The sequence below is a fragment of the Lonchura striata genome, chromosome 7 (genome assembly GCF_050655825.1).
Source record: "Lonchura striata isolate lonStrDom1 chromosome 7, ASM5065582v1, whole genome shotgun sequence".
In the NCBI taxonomy this organism is placed as follows: domain Eukaryota; kingdom Metazoa; phylum Chordata; class Aves; order Passeriformes; family Estrildidae; genus Lonchura; species Lonchura striata.
This window is the reverse complement of record NC_140709.1, coordinates 1,597,656-1,619,415: the sequence shown is the minus strand read 5'-3', so window position 1 is coordinate 1,619,415 and position 21,760 is coordinate 1,597,656. Positions and strand designations below refer to the sequence as shown.

The following is a 21,760-nucleotide window of genomic DNA, read 5'->3' as shown; positions in this document are numbered from 1 at the left end:
CGAGTCAGGACTTCAGGCCTAACTTTCAGTTCTCACTAAACCAAAGTCCAGGCCAGGCAGAAATGGGAGTCTCCCAAATGTGGATCTGGTGAAGCAGGGACAGCCTGTCCCAGCACACCTCTGTCAGGCTCACTGCTACATGAGCCTTTGGGCTTTTGCTTTTCAGTCCCCGAGGTGCCAAGGGCAGAAGGAATGTAAAATCTGCCTGCACCACAAGCACCTTTGCTAGTTTAATCAGCCTGAGTGCCTTTTAATTACCACAGACATCATCACAGTGAAAGCTGATGCAAATCCTTCAAAGGTTTGAATGAGCACAAAACCTCCTGGTGGACAGCAGGGAAGGTGGAAGTCCTCCCTGTGAGATACCCATGGAAAACACCAGGGCCTGAACCCTGGTGGCACGGAAAACCTGCAGCTCTGGTTGGGCATGGATCACTCCGGGAGAAATTTACCCCTCTGCAGAGCACCAGCACCATTGATCCCACCGAAACCCTTTGGAATTCGGGTGAAGTGGGGATTAAGTGATGCATACCTTCAGCCAGCCCACTGCACAGGGGTGATTTTCATCTTCAGTGTGAGTTTTCCCTAAGTAAATGGAGCAACATTTCACAGTTATTGCTGGTGTCCATTGATCAGAGAGAAATAAATGCCTGAAAAAAATTCTGTGGATACACCCAGTTCTCAAAATGAAACTGAAGAGGTGAAAGTTCTGCAGATGGTATTTTATTGGCATGAAGGGATGGAAAACTGAAATTTTAAGGCAAGTGAAAAATGGAAACAACAGTTTACATGTGCATGTTATTATTAGTAACAGAACAGTGCTTGTGCATTCAGCCACTCAGGAGACAGTGACTTGCTGGTCCCAATAAAACCAAGCAGGGCTTTAGAAAGGTGAGTGCAGGAATTAAGCACCTTCAGGGAAGTGCAGCTCACTCACAGCAAAGCCAGTTGGATGTTAACTGAAAACACCAAACAACAGTCATTTCCTCCAAAACTGTTACCTGCTTCCAGACACTCCACAAGCAGAGCAGATGTAACATTTGTCAGGTGAATTATTCATTAAATGCCATTTGTTCAGTTCTATTTCTGACGTACATTATTAGCAAGTGACACTCCTGGAGTCCCCCACACACTGAAACTTGCAGGATTTAAAGCTCCCTGCAATCCTGAGCCCCTCAAGCATTCCCAGTTATCAGCCCCAAACATTTCTGGTTTCAAACTTAATAAAGCACGTACTTCTCATTAAGGACTATTTACATGCCACGATTGAAGTGTCAAAGTTCAGCCGAGTCTGAGCTATCCCTGTGAAAAAAAAGGGTCACAATTTTTTTTTTTTTCCAATGGGTAAAAAAAATAAAAAAATAATGTCTTTTATTCACACTCAAAGAACAAGCTTTTCCACCCAAAAGTGAATATTTGGTGAAGTTACGCGGGTAGATAAAAGGGATCACAACAGAGCTGACTGCTAGGAAACGGCTGGCTGTTTTACCTGCCGCTAAAGGCAGAGCACGGCCGAGGAGCCGCCTCCTCCCTGGCTGCAGCCCCGAGGCGGCGCCGGCTCGCGGGCAGGCGGCGGCGGCAGCGCAGCCCCCGGCCGGCAGAGCGGGCTGCGGGCTGCCCCGGGGCCCGTTCCTACCTGCAGGCCGGAGATGGCGGCGGGGTACGGGGACAGCGCCGAGGGCCCCAGGCTCCTGCCCAGCAGGGGCGTCACGGGCGCGGCGCTGCTGTGCGTGGCTCTCCAGTACGCCTCCAGGTACTCGGCCAGGTGCTCGCAGGCGTCCTCCAGCTGGTTCTCGTCCAGGATCACGTCGAACATGTCCTGGGCACAGGGACACACACGCGGTCACGGCAGGGGACACGCGGGGATGGGCCACGCCGAGCCCTGGAGCTGTTCGTGAATGGGAATCGCAGCTGGGAGAGGGGATGGAGCTGGGAGCTTGCTGTGACAGCAGGGAGGGACAGGGGGCTTGGATTCACACTGAAACACAGCAGCGAGGGATGGGACACCGGGCAGGAATTCCTGCCCCCGTCATGGAATTCCCAGAGAAGCTGTGGCCGCCCCCGGATCCCTGGAAGCGTCCAAGACCAGGCTGAATGGGGCTCGGAGCACCCTGGGACAGTGCGAGGTGTCCCTGCCCGTGGCAGGCCTGGGACTGGATGAGGTTTGAGGTTCCTTCCACCCCAAACCATTCTGTGGTTCCATGGCTGGAAAGGAAAATGGTGCAAGAGGCTTTAGAAGGTGACCAAGAGCCAAAGCCCTCAGGAGCCACTGGACACTGTCCCTCAGTCCCTGGGTGTTGCATGAGCCCTCTTCTGTTCCTGGGCACAAAGCTCTTCAATTTATTTATTTCCTTCCAGAGCTGATGTCCCTAAAAGCATTCCCACGGCAGTGAAGGCAGCAGGCAGCCCTGACAGCAGCAGCATTCCTGCCTCAGGGAATTCTCCAGACACCTCCTCCATGTGCTGGCTGCAACCACCTCCATGCCTGCCTGTCCTCCAACCTGCCAGAACCAGCAGAGCCCCTCGAGAGAGAGTCACAGCCCTGTTTTCAGCAGTTCAACTTCCTATCTCATCTCGAATCTTAACTTTGCAAAATACTGTGAGAACAGCACAGGAAATGGAAAATAAGTGCAGGTGCTGTGGGTATAAAGGGCAGCCGGCATCAACCACAGGCTGCTCTCTTCCACCTGTTTTTACAGCTCTCAAAATAAGCTTTAAAATAATAAAGCATTTTTTCTTCTTTTTTTCATTTATTCACTCTTCCCAGCATGGCACAGAAAAGTTTCCTCCTCTGCCAGCAAAGGGGAGTTTCCTTCTAATCAGAATATTCCTAACACTGCATCCAGTTTAGTGTTTATTGCTTTTCTTTTGCTCCTTTATTTACTGCTTTTACTCTTTTGCTATTCACTCACATGTTGATGCACCACACACTCCAGTCTATCACTTGTGTAAGAAGTTATCAATTAAACCACAGTTAAATTAGAAAATAAAATAATGTGGTTTGTTTGCATATACTTTGCTTTGGAAAAGATTGAAATTAAGCACTTGGGAGTGCAACGTGTTTTCTTAAACAAAGAATTAAACTGTATTTAGGACTCTTTAACAACTGTGACCCTTTGAATATTCCCCTGCACAGTAACACTGGACTGGGAGCCTCTCAGGCTGTGCCTGGAGGAGCTGCAGCCCTGGCAGGACCCTGACTGCAGTGTGTGACACAGAATAAATGACAGAGAACCACTCAGCTTTTCTCCTGCATTTAACAGCTCTGCTCATCCCTCAGCTGGGTTTGTTCTGTTTCCACATATTTGGCAGGAAATCATCTTTTAGGGAGATCCCTGTTTGTGAGGGGCATGGAGTAAAGCAGCTCCTCTGCAAGATGTTCTTCCATGCACAGAAATTCCACAGAGTATTCCCAGCTCCTGGTGACTGGCCACTGTCCTCTGATATTTCTTTTGGTTTGCTGTAGAACCACTGTGTACCTGAGAGGAGGAAGAATTTCAACTTGTAGATATATCCTAATTGTATTTTAATTAACCAAAGCACTTGAATTTTGTTGCTGTATAATCTCAGGTACCTTTTAGGTTGTGTCAAATAGACCAGAGGGGTTTGTACCCTCTCTTAGCATGGGCATGAATTCAGAAGTTTCAAAAAATAACAACCATGATGAACTGCTGAGGAGCAGTGGATTGAAGGCTGTAAGTTTGTGTTTCCTTGAGCCCTGTCATGTTCCTGCAGTGAAGTTCCTGGAGCCCTGAAATATTCCTGTGTCCTGCAGTGTTCCTGGAGCCCTGAAATGCTCCTGTGTCCTGCAATGTTCCTGGAGCCCTGAAATGCTCCTGTGTCCTGCAGTGTTCCTGGAGCCCTGCAATATTCCTGGAGCCCTGAAATATTCCTGTGTCCTGCAGTGTTCCTGGAGCCCTGCAATATTCCTGTGTACTGCAATATTCCTGGAGCCCTGCAATATTCCTGTGTTCTGCAATGCTCCTGGAGCCCTGCAATATTCCTGTGTCCTGCAATGCTCCTGGAGCCCTGCAATATTCCTGTGTACTGCAATATTCCTGGAGCCCTGCAATGTTTCTGTGTCCTGCAGCGTTCCTGGAGCCCTGCAATGTTCCTGGAGGCCTGAAATATTCCTGTGTCCTGCAATATTCCTGTGTCCTGCAGGGCCCAACACTGGTTTGAGCAGTGTCAGAGGCAGATTAGGAATTAATAATGAAAGCAGTTCCTGAGCTCAAATATGCCCAAAGAGACAGCTATTTTTACAGCTATTTTTACAATGTCTAGACATGCAGCACCAGCTCATTCCTTATGGCTGCCTCTCAGCAGAGAACAGAGGACTGCAGCCTGTGCAAGGACCTTCCCTTTAAACCAACACTCCAAATTCTCCTCTTGCAGGAATCTGAGCTGCAGGAGGGATGAGGGAGAGAGGGAGCAGTGCCTTTGCTCTTAGCAATGAACTTTCACTTAATTAAACCACGGGCCAACTTTAATTTCAAGCCAAGCCAGACTGCCACCTCTCTGGGAGAGCTCAAAGTCAGCACTCACTTCCTTGCCATCACCAGTGCAAAGTGCTGAGCTGGTCTGTGAGCAGCTCCTGGGCAGGGCAGGGTGGGAACAGCCTGGGAGCAGGGCTGGCTTCATGGCTGAAACTTTTAGAGAGGCTTTCCTGATCCAGGTGGGGCCTCACCTGGCTGCCTTCAGCACTGGAATGCAATTCCAGGCCTGCGTGTTGAGGCAGAGTTCAGTAAATCTGGGGATGGACAATCCAGGTGCCACAATGCACCCCACATGGATTATTTCATGGAATCTGGGAATCCCACGAGTTAGAAGGGACCTAAAAAATCCGCTCATCCACCCCTGTCAAGGGCAGGGACACCTTCCACTACCCCAGGGTGCTTGAAGCCCTGTCCAGCCTGGCCTGGGACACTGCCACAGCTTCTCTGGTAACTTCTCTCATTTCAGCTGATGTGAGTGAAGTGAAGCTGAGCAAGAGGAAATCACTGCATAAAGAGCAAAAAAAGGCTGTGAAACTGCCCAGGGTTGTGTGTGCAGGTGCCAGAGGTAACACCCTTCACACAGGACAACGTGCAGAGGGCAGTTCTGTGTGTAAGCTCAGGGGAAACACCACAAACAGGGGCAGCTGCAGCCAGTGCCTCAGCTCACACCCATCAGCAGCTGGGAAGGGATGTGTTTTAGAGGGATCACTTTGTTCTCCAGGAGAGTTACAACTCTGGTTGGGTTAGTGGGACCTGGATGGCTCACAGGAATAACCCAGCAGCATTTTAAGAGATCACAAGTCAGTAATAAATAAATTCCATTTGAGAAATGTAACACAGCTGAGATCTGCAGGAGAACAGGCTGCCCAGAGAAGCTGTCACTGCTCTGGTACCTCTGCACTCTGCACTCCCATCCAATATCCCACAGAGATCCCACACAAAGCCACATCCAAGCCCATTTCCTCTTCCTCTGTCCCACAAACCAGGTGTGGCTTTCAAAACTAAAAGCAGCTCGGAGCTGCCCTGTCCAAACCCCTGCAGAGCCTCTCCTACAGCCCTGCCCATGAGCCCTGCTCCATCAGCAGGAATTCAGGACTGCAGGAGAGGGGCAGATCTTTGATCAGGAGCTGGGAGAGCAGTGGCTGTGCTTTGATGAGGTGACTGGGATGGCCTGCAGGATCAGGAGCAGGGCTCACATGCCTGCACACTCCCCTTTCTCTTTCCACACACTCCCTGTGCAGTGAGGGGAGGCCTCTCCAAACCCAGACTTTGTCCCTCTGGGAGCTGCAGCTCCACAGATGATGTAATTTGCCAATGAACAGATTTGTTGTCCCCTCCAAGTCATTCCTGCCCTGTCACCCTGCCAAAGACCAAAACAAACCCGGGGCAGGAGATAACCAGGATGAAAGTCTGCAGCACTTTGTGTCTCACAAGTGCAGGGCCGTGTGAGCACCACCAGGGAGTGATAATGGATGGGCCCAGCTCTGCACAGGGATCAGCACAGCAGCAATCATCAGAATTCCACAAAGCAGGAGCTCTTCAGCCTCTCCTCTGTACTTACTGGTGGGCATTGTGCAAGTTTATCAGCTGCCACCAACTGGACGTTCAAGTGTTTGCTTTGTGACTTCCCTCTGGACTTGATCAGTCGCTGCAGAACCTGCCAGGAGGAAAGGGCAAAAGGTGAGTTTAAGGATCATTCATCTCCCTAAAGCTCAGCCTGACATCCCCCTGAGGGATTACCAAGAACAGAAGCTCTCCATAGAATATTGCCCTTGAATATCCCAAACCTTTCTGATAACCCCTCTGAGAACTGAGAACATTTCCCTCTGGATCACGTTTGAGCCCCTGAAAAATTTCAAGTACATTTCTGCTTTATCCTACTTTAAGTCCTGACTTATTTCTGACAATAGGGAAGCATGAAAATTATATTTATATAGAATTATTTGGATTTCTGGATGGACTGTAGCACACCAGCAGTATATTATGTCACTTCTTTTCAGGTGCAGATTCCACACTGCCCATTCCCACCCTGCCCTCCAGCTCCCTCCTGGATCTTAGGGTGAGGAATTACCTTTGGAGAGGACACCTTCACATGGACAATAATTGGTGCTAGAGATGTCTTGATAAGCTGTGCAGGGTGATTTATAGTGTCTGCATCCAGGACAACCAGCTGTAAGGACCTGGCCAGCTCAAAGATTCTTTCAATCTCACTCTGCACTTCAGCTGCAAAGGAAAACAAAGCAGGTGAAACCACTGGGATAAAATACCCTCACTGTCACAGACTCCATATGTGAATTGATTGCATTGCCATAAAATAACCTGTTACCTCTACCTCTAGTGCAAGCAGTCACTCAGTATGGCAGAGATTTGGAATTTGGGTTCTTTTTTTTACCAAACCCAACTCCTCTCAGATCCTGGGAAGGTGTCCCAGAGAGCAGGATATTGGAATGCACGTGACTCACAGAAATTTCCACCCTTGTGCAAGAAAGAATCACACAATCACAGATCCATTAGGGTTGGAAAGGACCTCCAAGATCATGGAGTCCAAATAAAAATTCCACAGGCCACTGCTCCCCATCAGTCCTGACACTGAGGAGAGGAGCAAGACCCAAAGTCTCACAGCCAGATGGCAAAATTCAGCTGTAACTGCTCAAAATTAAACACAAAACTGGTCCCAGGATCAGGAATGACATTTCCTTGGCTGGAGAAGTGAAAGCTCTTTGGATCCTTGTGGAATTAGAAGCACAGGGCTGGGAAGGAGAAGGAGCTGAGAGGATAGCTCAGGATTATGCAGTAAAAGGCTGTAGACACATTTAAATCTGCACAACTGCTGTGATCTTGGGAATGGCTGGAGCTGAGCCAGGGCAGGGTCAGGTTGGATTTCAGGGCAAGGCTCTTCCCCCAGAGGGTGCTGGGCAGGGAATGGGCATGGCCAGAGGTGCAGGAAGGTTTGCAGTGCTCCAGGGGTGCCCAGGGTGGGGTTTTGGGCCAGGAGCTGGATCCATGATCCTGTGGGTCCCTTCCAGCTCAGGCTGGAATCGTGTCCTGCCCCCTGTGTGCAAGCACAGGCTGAGTTCAGCTGTGCCAGGGCCTCACCTAGGCTGGACCTGGTGTTGGAGCGCTCGATGATCGCCCTCTTGCTGGGGTTATTGAGCACAGACCTCTTGGCCAGGGAGATGTCAGCTGTCACTCTGGTTATGGATATCCTGGCGGGAGAGCACAGCACACACAAACACAGGAGTGGGATTCCCACAGCCCGTTTTCCACAGCTACAGCCCATTCCAAAGGGCAAACACAACCAAACACACTCAGGCACGTTTCCAGATGAGTTATGGCATCATTAAAGAACAAACTGAACAGAACTGGGATGTATTTCCTATTCCCTGAGCCCTGGGATGGAGTTCCTGCTATTCTCCTAAGTGCATTAATGAACTTTCCTCGTCCCAGCTCACTCATCTCCTGCATGAATTTACACAGTGCCATAAATGCTGTGAGTTATGTGAGGCTCGGGGCACTAAGAACAAGGGAGCTGCAATGTAGCACCACTTCCTCTTCCCCCAGAGTTACACCAGGAGTAAACCCAGCCCAGCTGGCAGGGAGCTGTGCCAGGGCTGGGGTGAGCAGGAGAAAAGGAAGTGGAGCTCCCTGGACTGCCTGAACTCAAGTTTAACTTCACTGCACCTCTTTAACTTAAGGCAGGTGGTTCATTTACTTCATCTGTCAGCGAGTTAGAAAGGCACAAAATGTTACAAAGAAAAGGCCACACAATCCCTTCATGTCAAATTCAATTAGGAGGCCTGGGATGAGCCAAGGAGCCAGGAAAAATGGAAAGAAATCAAGCTGGGAATGACCAGCAGCTTTTGCACAGAACCTAAGATTTATGCAGCTCCAAGTGGAATTTTCAGCTGCAGCGTTAAAAAGAAGTGCAGTTATTTTTCTGCATAATACAGAAATAAATGTGTACCGTGGAGGCCAAAAGTAAAAATGAGTTTAAAATAGAAATGAATGGATTGTGGGTCTTGGGCTCACTGGCCAGCAGGGGAGCTTGCAGTTACTAAGGAAGGAGCTGGCAAGGCCAAGGGAGTTCAGAGGCAGGGAAGGAGTCAGGTCTCTCCAATGCCTTTGGAAAGACTCTTCCTTGGACACTCAGCTCCTTTCTTGGTAACGTGGATGTCTCCCAAAACTGCAGAAGAGATGGAAAGAAAGAAAGAAGAAAGACAAGGGAGGGAGGACAAAGCCCACATAGCCATAGAAGTTGGCAGAAGGACCAAGAAGAAGCTTTTTCCTGAGCTCCTCAGAGCTAAAATCGATGGTCTCAGGCTGCTGGTGGCACTGAGCTCTCCACTGCTGAAATTTCATACTCCCACCTGATCCAGCTGCCAATAGTGCTGATGGAATTAGGACTTCCAGAAAATCACTTGAGCTGAGCAGCTCAGAACAGACCAGGAGAGGAGATACTTTGCACAGAAGTTGATCATTAAACGTTCTCTCTGAGCTGTTTAGGGATCAGTTCAGCACTGCCGCCTCCTCACTCCTAAAATCCATAAATCCTGCTCCAGCTCTTCTACAGAATTTCATTTTCCCTGCCCTGGTGGTTTGGGTATTTCAAACCTGACTTAGTGTTACGTGTTACCAGAACAGCTTCTTTTCCCAGCTGGAATATCCTGAACTAACTGGGAAGGGCAGAACATGCCAGAGATGCAGCAGACACCTACAAGGACTGAGGTGATGCCATGGACCAAGCCAGTGCTCCTAGCAAGGAAATCCAGTTTATCCTCTGCAGCTCACCAGGAAATGCTCCAGCTGAAGATGACCCCTCCTTACAATTATTTTGCTGTGTTTTATTTCTCAGCATTTCCTTCTTCCAACCACCTTTTTAAGTATTTTTCCCTACTTAGGGCAGTCAAAATAAAATCTCATATAAGGAATATTTTAGAGCCGATTTTTCTTAGGTGTTGGGAAGACACTGAGAATTCTTGTGTTAAACTAAGAAATCCTAGCCCAGCCATAGCAGAAATGCAGACGTGCACCCCTAGAAACACATAAGCTTTGTCCCACTCTTCAGTGGTGACACAAAGCCAGAAATTCAGCTTTGATCATGCAGCAAACCCTCTGGCATTGAAAAAAATAACATAATTGACTGCAATGTTAGTAACACATGGGCAAAGCAGCATGAGAAGGACAGAGTTTCTCACCTCCCATCAAACCTGTGCTTCAGGAAGTCAAAGAGAGCTTTCTGCATCATGTCTGTCACCTTGGCAGAGGGGAGAAGATTGAGCAGGGGGATGGACAGGGAGAGAAAGAAGCCAAAAGGAAGGAAAGAGGTGAGTAGAAGGCAGGGATCCAGCCAACAATCCACACCCTTGCTGGGCAGAACCACCCCAGCGCCACGCCCTGCCACAGCACTCGCCTATAAATCCCTGGGAGTTTCCTGACTCACCGGCCCAAGTGCAGAGCTGTCCCTCTGTGTGCTCCTGTCCTGAGCTGCACTGAGCATTGCTCAGCCCCTTCACATCCAGCACCACTCCCAGAGCTGCACACAGGGCACAGCTGGGGGATGATGGCTGAGCAGAGCACTGGGGCTTTTCCTACACAACGCTGTTACAGCCGCCTTCAGACGTGAGCGATGAGATCTGTCCTGCTGGGGGACTGCTCTCCCAGAGGGATGACAGCAGAAAAATGGGATGTTCCCACTGCTGGAGCTGGGAACAGAGCTGAGCTGCTCAGCCCCAAGAGCTGTCATCTCTGCCATCTGATTTATTGGGCAGCTCCTTGTCCTTTGCAGGACAGCTCAGGATGACAATTATTATCTGCCAGGCCGGACAGCAGCTTCATCAAAGCCCCCAGGCTTCTCTGCCAGTTTATTTCTCTCCTTCCAACCGATTCCTTCAGCATTTAGCCAGGAAAAACCAGTCAAAATAAATTCCCCCATGTAAGATCCAAGTATTTTTGTTATTGAAATTAATATTCTGTGTTACCATGTCCACACATTTGTATGTTCAAGGTGTTGTGTTTAGTGTTGTATTATTCAAAGAAAGAGACAGAGTGGCAGATTTGAAGAGGTTTTTATGAACCAACAGCCTCTCTCCCCTCCAAACTGGAGAGGTAAATTGATCTGTGGTGCAGCACAGAGGGAATTTACTCCTGTCAAAAAACTTCCCCATCAAATTAAAAGGCAGAGAGCAGAACATGAAGTACCTGCTCTGCTGAGCTGCACCTTCAGTCACTCTCACATAAAAACAATTTCAGAACACTGCATTATGCCAGGGCTGTCACCTCCCAAAAAGAACCATTCAAATTTATTTAATAATATCCTATAAATTACTGACAACATTAATTAAGCTTAATGAAGTGTATCTTTGATTTTATGTTCATTTAGTTCCTGGTTCAGCACTTCCCAGATGGCTGAGCTCCCTAAACTGCCCTGCTCGAAGTCTCTGCTGGTTCAGCACGTGGTAAATGCTCACTTGAGTCTGGAGCAGCCCAAAAAAGGCTGTCCTGGTTATCTGGGCACGTTATCCTGCCCATTTCCACCTGGACAATCTTTTACTAGGGTTGAAGGTTTCTTTGCAAAATATTTGAATTTATTAATAAAGTGAAAAAAGGAAAACAACAAAGAAGCTCCTTCAAATGTTTTGCTAATTAAGTTCAGAGCACGGGCTGGTTTGATGAGCATTTTTCATGTGTAGAGTCCAGCTCATTAATTTGACTTCTTGTAGCAGACACAAATTTTATTTTTTACTTGATTTGATCAGGAATGAGTGCACTGAAAAGAATGGATTTGCACTGTGCTTAAAACAGTACAAGTCAGAAGTAACTCTTAGCTCTTACAGAACATTTTGATAATTATTTAAGCTACATCACTTGAAATTATCATAAACCAGTTGCACTGAGGCACACACAGAATTACTGAGGATGATCAGGGTTAATGAAAGTTGAATTAATTGCAAACATCTCAGTCCATACCTCATAGCCTTTGAGTGATGGGCCCACCAACACCACAGGTCTCATGGATGGCACTACATCATAGGGAGGAATATGTTCTGTCTAGAGGGAAAAGACAATCCTTCAGATCATCAGTCAAACAAATCCATAGGGAAATCCTGGCAATTATGAAGTAGGAGGAAATAAAATGGAAACAAAAGCATTACTTACCACTTTTTGTTTCTGTTTTGCTAGAAGACCAAATGAGAACTTGGTTAAAACAAACCCAGGCAACCAAAATCCCTTTGCCAAAGCACTTTAATTTCTGTCTGAGCACCTCCCTCTGCTCAGGCCTGACTAAACCGGGCAATCTGTGCATTGAGCTGGGCATTCTGTGCATTAAACTGGGTATTCTACACATTAAACTGGGCAATCTGTGCATTGAGCTGGGCATTCTGTGCATTAAACTGGGCATTCTATACTTTAAACTGGGCAATCTGTGCTTTGAACTGGACATTCTGTGCATTTAACTGGGCATTCCATATATTAAACTGGGAAATCTGTGCATTAAACTGGGTATTCTACACATTTAACTGGGTATTCTGTGCATTAAAGTGTTCCCAAGTGTTCCGTCCTGCTCCCAAGGATTTTTCCCAGCCCTCAGCAACTCCTGCAGGCTGGGAATAGCTGCTCTCCTCCCCTGTGCATGCAAACACTTTGCTGGAAAACATCTCAGTAACTCAGCAAAGGGAACAACCTGCATTTCTCACGTAGGGTTTTTAAACAGAGTTATTAGCAAGGGTTTCCTTGATAAAATCCTGTCCTACCTGTGGCTGTAGGTGTGGCTCGAAATGTGCCAGAAACCATCTCTCCAAGGCTTGAAGAAGAATTCCCACTGGATTTCCTACAGCAGCAGAAAGATCCCCATTAACACCAGGCACCCCAAAATGTGGGAGGTTTTGGGGAGGAATTGTCCCACGAGGAATCACAAGGTTATAAAAACATAAATGACTCTAACTAAAAAAGGTAAATATTAACTGTTTTGTCATGATAATATGGAATTTTACTATACAAATCCCAGGAACAGCTCACTAAACTCAAGTCATTTCCCTGTGTATTGAGACCCACTGGCTGCCCCTGAAGTTGTGTCAAAAATTATAGAAGAAATTTGGATGCTGTTCAACCATTCTGAAAGCATTTCCCAGGTTTATCTCCCAGACCTTTTTCCAGTGATTTGCCATCTCCAGGTCTGGCAGGGTCTCAAAAACCTCAAGCTGGAAGAATAAAGGATGGCAAAGCTGATCTTACAAAGTCTGACATGTCTGGTTTGGGCCAAAATGGAGAGAAAAGGAAAAAAAAGCAAATAAAACACCACAACCTAAGAAAAGCTGGGAAAAATCTGGGAGACTCTGAGCACCAAGTTGACTTAAGGCCACAGGCACACAAAACTCTCAAAAATCCCTGTCATTATCCCTCACTGCTCTTTCCTGAAGTCAAACCCATTTTTATTTGTCATCACCAACATCTCCCGCTCCCCGCAAATCCGTACCTCCAGCGGGAATGCCAACCCCAACACTGCAAATGCCCTGCAATAAAGCAGCAGCGGGGTGACCTTTGGAAGGATTTGAGGTGATTTGCCAAGGGCAGGCTGTGCTCACCCTCCGTGGAAGCGGCCCCTCTTCTGCTCCTGCTGGATGCGGATGTTCTCCAGGCGCAGCGGGCTGGGGATGAAGCCGATCTCGCAGCCCTCCTTCACCAGCCTCCCTATCCACCAGTCGTTGTTGTATTTCTGCAACACAGCAAGGTTCCAGCTCCCAGAGCCCCTCCCAGGTGTTTCTGCAGTGCAGGGTCACGGGGGACAGAGCCACGGCCCCAGCTGTCAGCTCCAGCTGCACACAGGCCTGGAGACCCTTCAGGTTTGGTTACAATGCATTATGTACTTTTCTTTGCTGAGCATCTTAATACAGAAGAACCAACCTGCAAAGCCAGGGACCTCATAAAATGGGAAAGCTGGACAGGACAGAATGCACATCCACCCAATATGATTAATTATTATTCAAGAGAAATGGCAGTTTATATACAAATCTATATAGCTTACAGTTTACAAAGGCACTCTGATTTGCAAGCTGACATTGTTTATCTTTGTCTTAAGGTGGTCTAAACCTTACACTATAAACCTGTCCTACTTCACACCCAGACAGCCCAGTGCCCCCCATCACACCTGAATACAATTTTTAACTGCGCCACAAACTCTTCATTTCTAACTGTGTCAGAGGCTGGAAGGCTTCACAAGGCCCAAATCTGAGGCCTGGACTGGAATAGCTCAAATCTCATTCCAAACATAAATCATGCCCTCTCTCTCTCAGAAATGATGCAACAAATCTGTACCTTAACTTTTACCTGTAGCCTATCATAACTACTGTCATTACCATATTATGGCTAATACTGCCCAGTCACATGAATTAGTATGTCACAGTTTAAGCTTAAAGCTGTTTTTCAGTTTTCTTGCAATGGAAAATTTTAGACCTTTTTTCTACTTGCCACATCACCACGTGGCCTGTGGTATCTTTCTGCTTGGTAAAAATACCCTTTTGTTTGTGGTCACCTCATCCTTTGCTCTAAGCCATAAAATCTCTTTCCAACTCAACACACCCTTTGCCATCTTAGTTGTCCAGCAAGACTGGCTCAGCAATCCCCAATTGACACATCTATTATTCTTCTGTATCAAAACTTGCTTCCATCTCTGTTCTGTTCTCAGGTTCTACATTCAGAGAGCTTTCTGCCAAGCACACTTATCTGTCAGACTTTCTTGTTAAACTTTGATCCTTCCCAACAGTTACCCACACTCCTTAACTCCACACTGGATAATGAGCCAGGCTCATGTGTGAGAGCAGAGCACCGAGGCCATTTCCCCTTGTCCAGGCCCTTGCTGATTTAATTTCAAGGTTGATTTAATGAACAGAAACTATTTCTTTGAGCTGAGGCCACCAAACAACCTCCCAGCAGCAAACATAAAAATAACACCTTCAGCTTCCCATCGAATATTATTTGTCATATTTAATGGTCTAGACAAAAGATCACCACTTTCCCTTCTTCCTCTCCAGGTGCTTGTAGGAATGTTATTAACAGGTTATGACAGATGAAGAAAAATTCACTTTTAGGAAGAAACTTTAATATATACCTAAAGCACAGCATTTTATCATTGACCTTTAGTAACATATATCTTTCTGCTTTATTGAAAGTCTGGTCTGTCCCTAATGATGGCAAAATGAAAAGCAGGATCCTGATGGATATTAGAGTGGAAAAGGATTTGTTGTAGCTGCTGCCAGCAGAGCTTTTGAAGAAAAGTATCTGAAAAGCCTCTCCTCTGTTCTGCTTCATTAGGCAGCTCGGTGTTCAAAAGAAACATTGCTTTTCACAACTGACTCTGGAGTCATTAAGAGCAGCACGAGTGAATGGGTTTTGTTTGTCTGCCTGGAGGAAAAAGCCATCACAGAGATCTCATCTTCGAGATCATCCCTGCTCCTGGCTCCACATTTGCAAGGCTTCACCTCCTGCTGGAACACTGAGGCCCTGCTGTCAAAGGTGCAGCAGTGCCTGGTGATGACTGAAACACAGAGCCTCAGCCCTGAAAAACAGATGGGTTTTTATCAACCCAGATATCTGAACATTAACCCAATCATAAATATTAACATGTAATAAAAACTAAGGGAATGCAATCCTCCTATGCTGAAAAACCTCGTTATCCTCTTTTATATATTTAGGCATGAGGTTCCATTATTTGATCATTCCAACTAAGTATTTATTCCTCCCGCTCTTCTGACCTTGATTCAGACAGTGGCAGTGAGCAAAGCTTTATCTGAAGTATGTTAAATTACAGAATTACTTCCAGTTTGTGAACCAGGCATATCCTTCAGGATTCAGCATCCTACTGTTGGAAATCAGTGAATTGAGAAGTTGTGGAGCCCCCATCCCTGGAAGTGTTCCAGGCCAGGCTGGACAGGGCTTGGAGGACAGGCGGTGGCACTGGGTGGGCTTTAAGGTCCCTTCCAACCCAAACCAGTCTGACTCTACAAAACCAATCCCTGCAAAATCTGAGCTCCAAGGGCACTGCCTGCTTCATTTTGTCTTTAAAGGTAAAGCCTGGCCATGGGAATCTCTTCGTGGACCTCTCAGTGATGCCTCTAGACATGGAATCAGAATCAGCCCCTCTGCAGAGGGACTGGGGACAAGGGATGGAAGGACAGGACACAGGGAATGGCTCCCACTGTCAGAGGGCAGGGATGGATGGGATGTTGGGAATTGGGAATTCCTGCCTGGGAGGATGGGGAGTCCCTAACACAGGTGGCCAGAGCAGTATCCAAGGCCAGGCTGGACAGGGCTTGGAGCAGCCTGGGACAGTGGAAATGCCCCTGCCCATTTAAGGTCCCTTCCATCCCAAACCAGTCTGGGCTATGCTGAGAGCATCTGAACACACAAATGCCAAGGCTGCAGTGAGGAGCACGGGATTTATCTGCATTAGGTCACTCCCTCCCCTCGGTTACTCTGTGTGTGGGAGGAGCACGTTCCCTCCCTGGTTGCCATGCCCATGATTCCTTCTGCTCTGTCAGGAATTGGTGCCATTTCATCCTTTAAGCAGGCACACAATGTATGGTTTGGAGGAGACAGATGAGACATACAGGACACAGCCTCAAAATAGCAGCTCCTCACTCAGGGCCTCTGCTCCATCCTGCCAGAGGGTGACCCAGCTCAGCAACATTCCAAAACCTGGAATCACTGAAAAACAAATCCTGCCAAGCCTTTTTGCAGCATGGGGAACCATTCCCCAAATCCTGCTGAGTTCCAGCTCCTGGCAGGCTGAGCTGACAAACACCAGTACCCAGATGGTTTCCAGCTCAGTGGCAGTGTGATCCCAGTTTTTTAGACCTTGGGAGACAACTCATGGAATGCCAAGATATGGATTTGGGACACTTGTCTGGAAAAATGTACAGGGCATGAGTGAGTAAGTCAATCAGTGCCCTGACAAAAAAGGTGGCCATGTCCAGGAAAACCAAGATTAAAAACTGGAAAAAGGGAATTTACTGCCTTTCCCTCTCAGGGAGAGGGGGTGTGAAGCAATTCCCTGTTCCAGCAGCAGAGGAGGGGCAGCAGCAGGTGTTTTCCTCCTGAATGTGCTCTGTCTAAGGGAGATCAGTGCTCTGGAGTGATGATGAACACGTGTTCAAAGAAAGACACAGATGAGCACTGAACACCCCAAAATAAACCCAAAATGCAGAGATGAAAAAGTGCTTTTGCAAGCTGCAAGCTTCTGTACCAATCCACAGCACAACAGGGGGTTATGCAAATGTGGAGGGCTCACTTCAGATAAAAAATTGCATAAAATATGCTCAGCATGCAATAAAATGCAATTTTCTCTACCAAAGCTATACTCAGGGCTCATTTATTCCATTTTATCCCTTATTTTTGCATCTGTCCTCTTCAGGATTTTCTTTGCTTACTCTATTATCCTAAGTGTTACTTCCTCTCTGGAAGGGAGCCTATCTGGTGTTTTCTTGAAGACCTGGTATGACCTGGTGCTGCTCCATGGAATCCTTAGTGCTCCACGGAATCCCTTTCTCCTGCACCATGTCTGATCCATCACAAACTTGTTCTGATGGAAAGAATCTGAACCCACCACTTTAAAGGGTATTATTTCCTTCCTGTGTGATGAAATTCCAACATGCTGGTAACACCAAGTGTTCCAAAAGGGCAGGACAAGCACTCCAGGGTGCAGAACTCCACAAGGGATGAAGAACCAGCTCATCCTCACTGTGCCCTCCTGGATATGGCTCAGCTATTCAAATCAAAGCTCTTGGCCTTAGGAAGATTCCCTTTCCCATCCCCTTTCCCTGGGTTTTACCTCTTTAATGTGGAGGAAGTCCTTGGCATCGAAGGAGATGGCAGTGCTTGGGACAGGAACATCTTCATCCAGAGCCCCACAGTAACTCACATTGGTCTTGACAGCAAATGCTACTGGTTTGGACTACAAACAGGAAAAAAAAAAATTACATCAAAAACACTGGGAACTTCTCATCCATAAAAATGCAGCCCTAATAATTTCACCCAGGCCAGCAGAGTTCAGCTCCCTGGAGAATATCCCTACTTAGAGGAGGATATTTACACTAAATTCCCCAAACATCTTCTCTGCAGATACTTTGACTCAAGTGCCAAAGTATTTCAAAAGAAAGTGTGAATTTTACCAGCAGGCAGAAGGCAGCTGGCCCGTGACTTGGTGAGAAGAACACACCTTGGCCCTCTCAAGCTGGATGGCTGCTTGCTGCTCCCTTTCCTGGCGGATTGCTTCCCTGTCCTCTTCCAAAGAGACATCAGAGTCTGAGGGTCTGCTCGTGTACGAATCTGCTGAGCCCTGAAAGGAAACCTAGGTCACTAAGAAAACACAGGCAAGGAACAGAAACCCCCTCCCCAGTCAAATTTAAAAAATACTTTAAAAGTAATTTGTTTCTTCATATTTTTTGAGAGAGTTTTACAAATGCTGAGAAAACCTCTCTCCTTCACTTTCTTACTGACACAGTGAAATCCAGCTCAGCTCTGGGCACTGTCCAAAAATCTTTATAATGTTCATATCCTGTTTGACAGCCTCAGACTCAGGATTGTCAAGGGTTAGGTCACATCAAATATAATTAAGGAATTATAAAGCTTGGTTTGAATCATCCCTCCCCACAAATATGCTCCGTTGTGTAAGGGCTTTGTTCTCATTCACACAGAGCTTTGTTCTGGCCTTCCAGGGGGGAAAAGTGGCAAAAACGACTTTATTAAAGCTGCTCAACAGCTCTGTATCAATAGGACACGAAACCAGCACATTCAGGCAGCAGCAGAGAGCATCAGCCTGCAGGGCGGGAAAGAAGGTGCTGCCACAGTTGGATTTTTTGCCATTTTTTGGGACATTTTTCAGGATACATGACAAACCCTTAAATGTGGATTGGTTCCTCTCTTTGTAGAGACCAGCTTGACTCAGCATCCCACACACCTGATCTTTATGTGTGTGGGGCCAGGGGTAAAAAAAAGGGCTTTAACCTTGCAAAGCAGAGAACATTTACTCCTGATCAATCTGTGGCTCTGTGTTCCAACAGAGCCAGTCTACAGCATTGGATCCTTATTCTTTTTTTTCTCCTTTCATTGATTTATATCCTGCAGCACAAACACTGGAGAAGTCAATATTCTCACTGTCCATGGAAAGTCACCTATTCTTAAATATTGCTGTGAATACATGGCCACTGCTGTGGATCCCTGTCCATCCCTGTGAATCCACATCCATCAGGATTCTTCTGGCTCAGAACCACTGAGGAGCCTGTGCTCTTTCCTTGCTCCATACTCATTTGGGGAAAGGCAGATTTCCTCCAGGCCAAAACCAGGATTTACCAACAGGAGCTTCACTCCCAGCTGTGATTTTAAACACAGCAGAAAATTCCTTCCAGGACATCCCACACCCAGGGAGAGCTGGGAAGGGCTGAGAAGATGCAGAGTTCAGGGTCCTGAGCTGGAACAAGTGCAGCATCCCCAGGCTGAACAGAAGCATTTGGAGCTGGCAGCAGCTCAGAAGCTGCACATCCTGCTCTTCCTTCTGCTTCCTCTGGAATGGAGCAGTGTCCCCTATCCATGGAGAAATTCCTGCTGGTCCCACCCTGAGCTCCCCTGGGCCAGCCTGAGGCCGTTCCCTCTCCTCCTGTCCCATTCCCTGGGATGATCCCAAATCCCCCCGGCTGTCCCCTCCTGGCAGGGAATTCCAGAGAGGGAAAAGATCCCTGGGGATCCTCCTTGGCTCCAGGCTGAGCCCCTTCCCAGCTCCCTCAGGAATTCTCCATTCCCTTCCCAGCTCCCTCAGGGATTCTCCATTCCCTTCCCAGCTCCTTCAGGAATTCTCCAGCCCCTCTCCAACTCCCTCAGGAATTCTCCATTCCCTTCCCAGCTCCCTCAGGGATTCTCCATTCCCTTCCCAGCTCCCTCAGGAATTCTCCAGTCCCTTCCCAGCTCCCTCAGGAATTCTCCATTCCCTTCCCAGCTCCCTCAGGGATTCTCCAGCCCCTTCCCAGCTCCACTCCAGCCCCTCAGTGTCTCCCTTGTCCCAGAGCAGTCCCCACCCTGGCGGTGTCCCCGCAGTGCCAGCACAGGGACGGGCACTGCCCCGGGCTGTGTCACACCGGGCTGGCACAGCCCAGGGACCACTGCTGGTCGTTTGCTCACTCAGGTCCGAGGTGATCCAGCCTAGCTCAGTGAAGGAATTTAACCAGAGCAGAGCCCTGTGCTGGTCACACGGTGCCCACACTGGTTTGCACTGGTGTGTGTTGAAGAGCGAGTTATTTACTGCTGTGAGAACAACCCAGGCTCGGGCAGAGCAGCTGATGCTGCCAGGCCACCCCCGGCTGCTCTCCCTGCCAGGCTGAGCAGTGCCCGTGTGCCAAGTGCCAGGGATTGGTACAATCCCAGCCGCAGGATCTCTCCCGAGTCCTTCCCCACAGGCAGTGCCTTATCTGGAAGATGCAGCCCCAGGACTGTGACTCACACGGTGCTGAGCTGCAGCATCACACCGAAAACCAGGCACTGTTCTGCAAATAGCAGCAAGAGGGGCAGAAAAGGAGCCAAACTCGTATTGGATTTTGGGTTCTGCTTGAAATGTTTGATTGCAGATCAGAATTATTGCCAGAAATATTGTGGGATATTGACAGAATATTGCCCAACAATCCAACACAAACACTGCTGTCTGCTCTGCACCCAGTGCAGTGAGTTCTGCTCTGACAGCTCCTACTTGCTGAATGCAATATGGAATGAGAGCAAAAGAAAGAGGAAAGCCATTTCCCTTTTTTTTTTTTGTACACCAAGATGTTCCTGAAGGAAGAATTTCTTAATGGAAAGAGTGGTCAGACACTGGAAGGGGCTGCCCAGGGAATGGTGGAGTCTGCATCCCTGGAGGTGTCCAGGGAAGGACTGGATGTGGCACTCAGTGCTCTGGGCTGGGGACAAGGGAGGGTCTGGGCACAGGTTGGACTCAGTCCTGAAGGGCTTTTCCAACCTTGGTGATTCTGGGATTCTCTAAAAAGACCCTTTAACTTCTTTGTTTTCTCACTGGTTAGAGCAGCAGCCTGGACATTTAGGGATATCACCTGTGCCCACAGTTTCACACCTAACATTTGAGGAGTAATAATCAATCCCACCCTTACCTAACCCCAGTCCCACGACCCTCTGGGAGACAGAGGAACTTTGTCAAGTGGGGCTTCAGTGAGTTCAAGTGACACCAGATTTGGCAATTTGAAAGAAACAGGCTTTTCTAGATAATTACATTATTCAAGGCAATGAAAGACTCAGTGCTTACTTAACAGCCCTTATCCTATGAATTAATTTTCTGTGCAATTTATTATTTATTTTCTCCTTCTCTCATCAACTAGTGTAATTCAGCTTAGCTAGAAACGTGGAGGTTTGAAGCAATCCCAAAAACACCAGGGAGGAGGGTAAAGCAGAAAGAACAGTGGGTCTGTTCATTTTTATTCTCCTGCTCACTGACTGGCCTTGCACGTGAGGCTGCTGGAGGATGTGCCAAGGTGGAAAGGGTGACACAATATTCCTGGTGAATGGGGATGCCCCAGCATTTTAGGGAGGAGGAGGTGACATGAATCCTCTTCCTGGACACTACAACATCCAGCCACGTCCAGCCTTTGTGCTCACTGAAGAAATAATCAACCTTTAGCTGTTTCAGCTGAAAAATAAAGACTTACTGAGCTTGCAAGTAATTTTTCCCCAAGTGCCATAAATCCACAGCTCTCCCTCCATCCCTAAGGAATGCTCTGTCACACAGCTAGGGCAATTAAAGCAGCAATCCATTAGCAGCTCCAATCAGCCAGATGACAGGCAGCTTCTCCTGAAAAGATTTAGGGTGCTGTGGGTCCATCCCAGCCCGGAGAGCCTTTGGGGGAACATCCCTGCTCGCAGAGAGCTCCTGCCCTCTCCATGAGGCCAGGCACTCCTGCACCCTGGAATGAGCAGACAGCAGGCACACAGGGGGCAGCCGTGCCCGCTCTGTGCCCAGGCACACAGCCTGCTCCTGCTGGGCACAGCAGTGCAGGGACAGAGCCCACCCTAAACCCACAGGGCACAAAGGGCTGGGAGAGGCAGAGCTGCCCCACGCAGCCAGTGGGCAGTTGGGATAAAATCCCAGCTGGGGACAGCCTGCACTGCTTCACCCTCTGTCCCTGCTCCTCTCTTCCTCCCCAGCACCAATCCCAGCAGCACCTCCCAGATTCCCGACAGGCTTCTGGATACTCAAGGCAGTCTCATTCTGCAAGACTCAG

At 48.0% G+C, this 21,760-nt stretch overlaps 1 protein-coding gene and 1 long non-coding RNA gene across 7 annotated transcripts in view; one reads left to right on the top strand and one right to left on the bottom strand.

Moving 5' to 3' along the window:
* The window catches only part of CACNB4 (calcium voltage-gated channel auxiliary subunit beta 4), an 81,463-nt gene that overhangs the window by 7,758 nt on the left and 51,945 nt on the right, over positions 1-21,760 (bottom strand). For 3 of the 6 annotated variants that reach the window (XM_085584076.1, XM_085584075.1, XM_085584079.1), the window contains 11 exons: positions 17,707-17,826; positions 17,320-17,442; positions 13,079-13,209; positions 12,248-12,324; positions 11,652-11,671; positions 11,463-11,543; positions 9,692-9,750; positions 7,593-7,702; positions 6,568-6,719; positions 6,058-6,153; positions 1,637-1,819 (listed from right to left, as the gene is read on the bottom strand). In XM_085584076.1, coding sequence (XP_085440202.1) covers positions 1,637-1,819; positions 6,058-6,153; positions 6,568-6,719; positions 7,593-7,702; positions 9,692-9,750; positions 11,463-11,543; positions 11,652-11,671; positions 12,248-12,324; positions 13,079-13,209; positions 17,320-17,442; positions 17,707-17,826 — 1,152 coding nt within the window. Of the gene's footprint in view, positions 1-532; positions 586-707; positions 1,303-1,636; positions 1,820-6,057; positions 6,154-6,567; positions 6,720-7,592; positions 7,703-9,691; positions 9,751-11,462; positions 11,544-11,651; positions 11,672-12,247; positions 12,325-13,078; positions 13,210-17,319; positions 17,443-17,706; positions 17,827-21,760 lie in introns of those variants that run through there. The other 3 variants (XM_085584080.1, XM_085584081.1, XM_085584077.1) reach the window with 3 other exon arrangements.
* LOC146766859 (uncharacterized) lies at positions 1,614-6,833 on the top strand. Its single transcript, XR_014956437.1, has 2 exons — positions 1,614-1,753; positions 2,359-6,833. It is a non-coding gene; the product is annotated as an uncharacterized LOC146766859 (long non-coding RNA).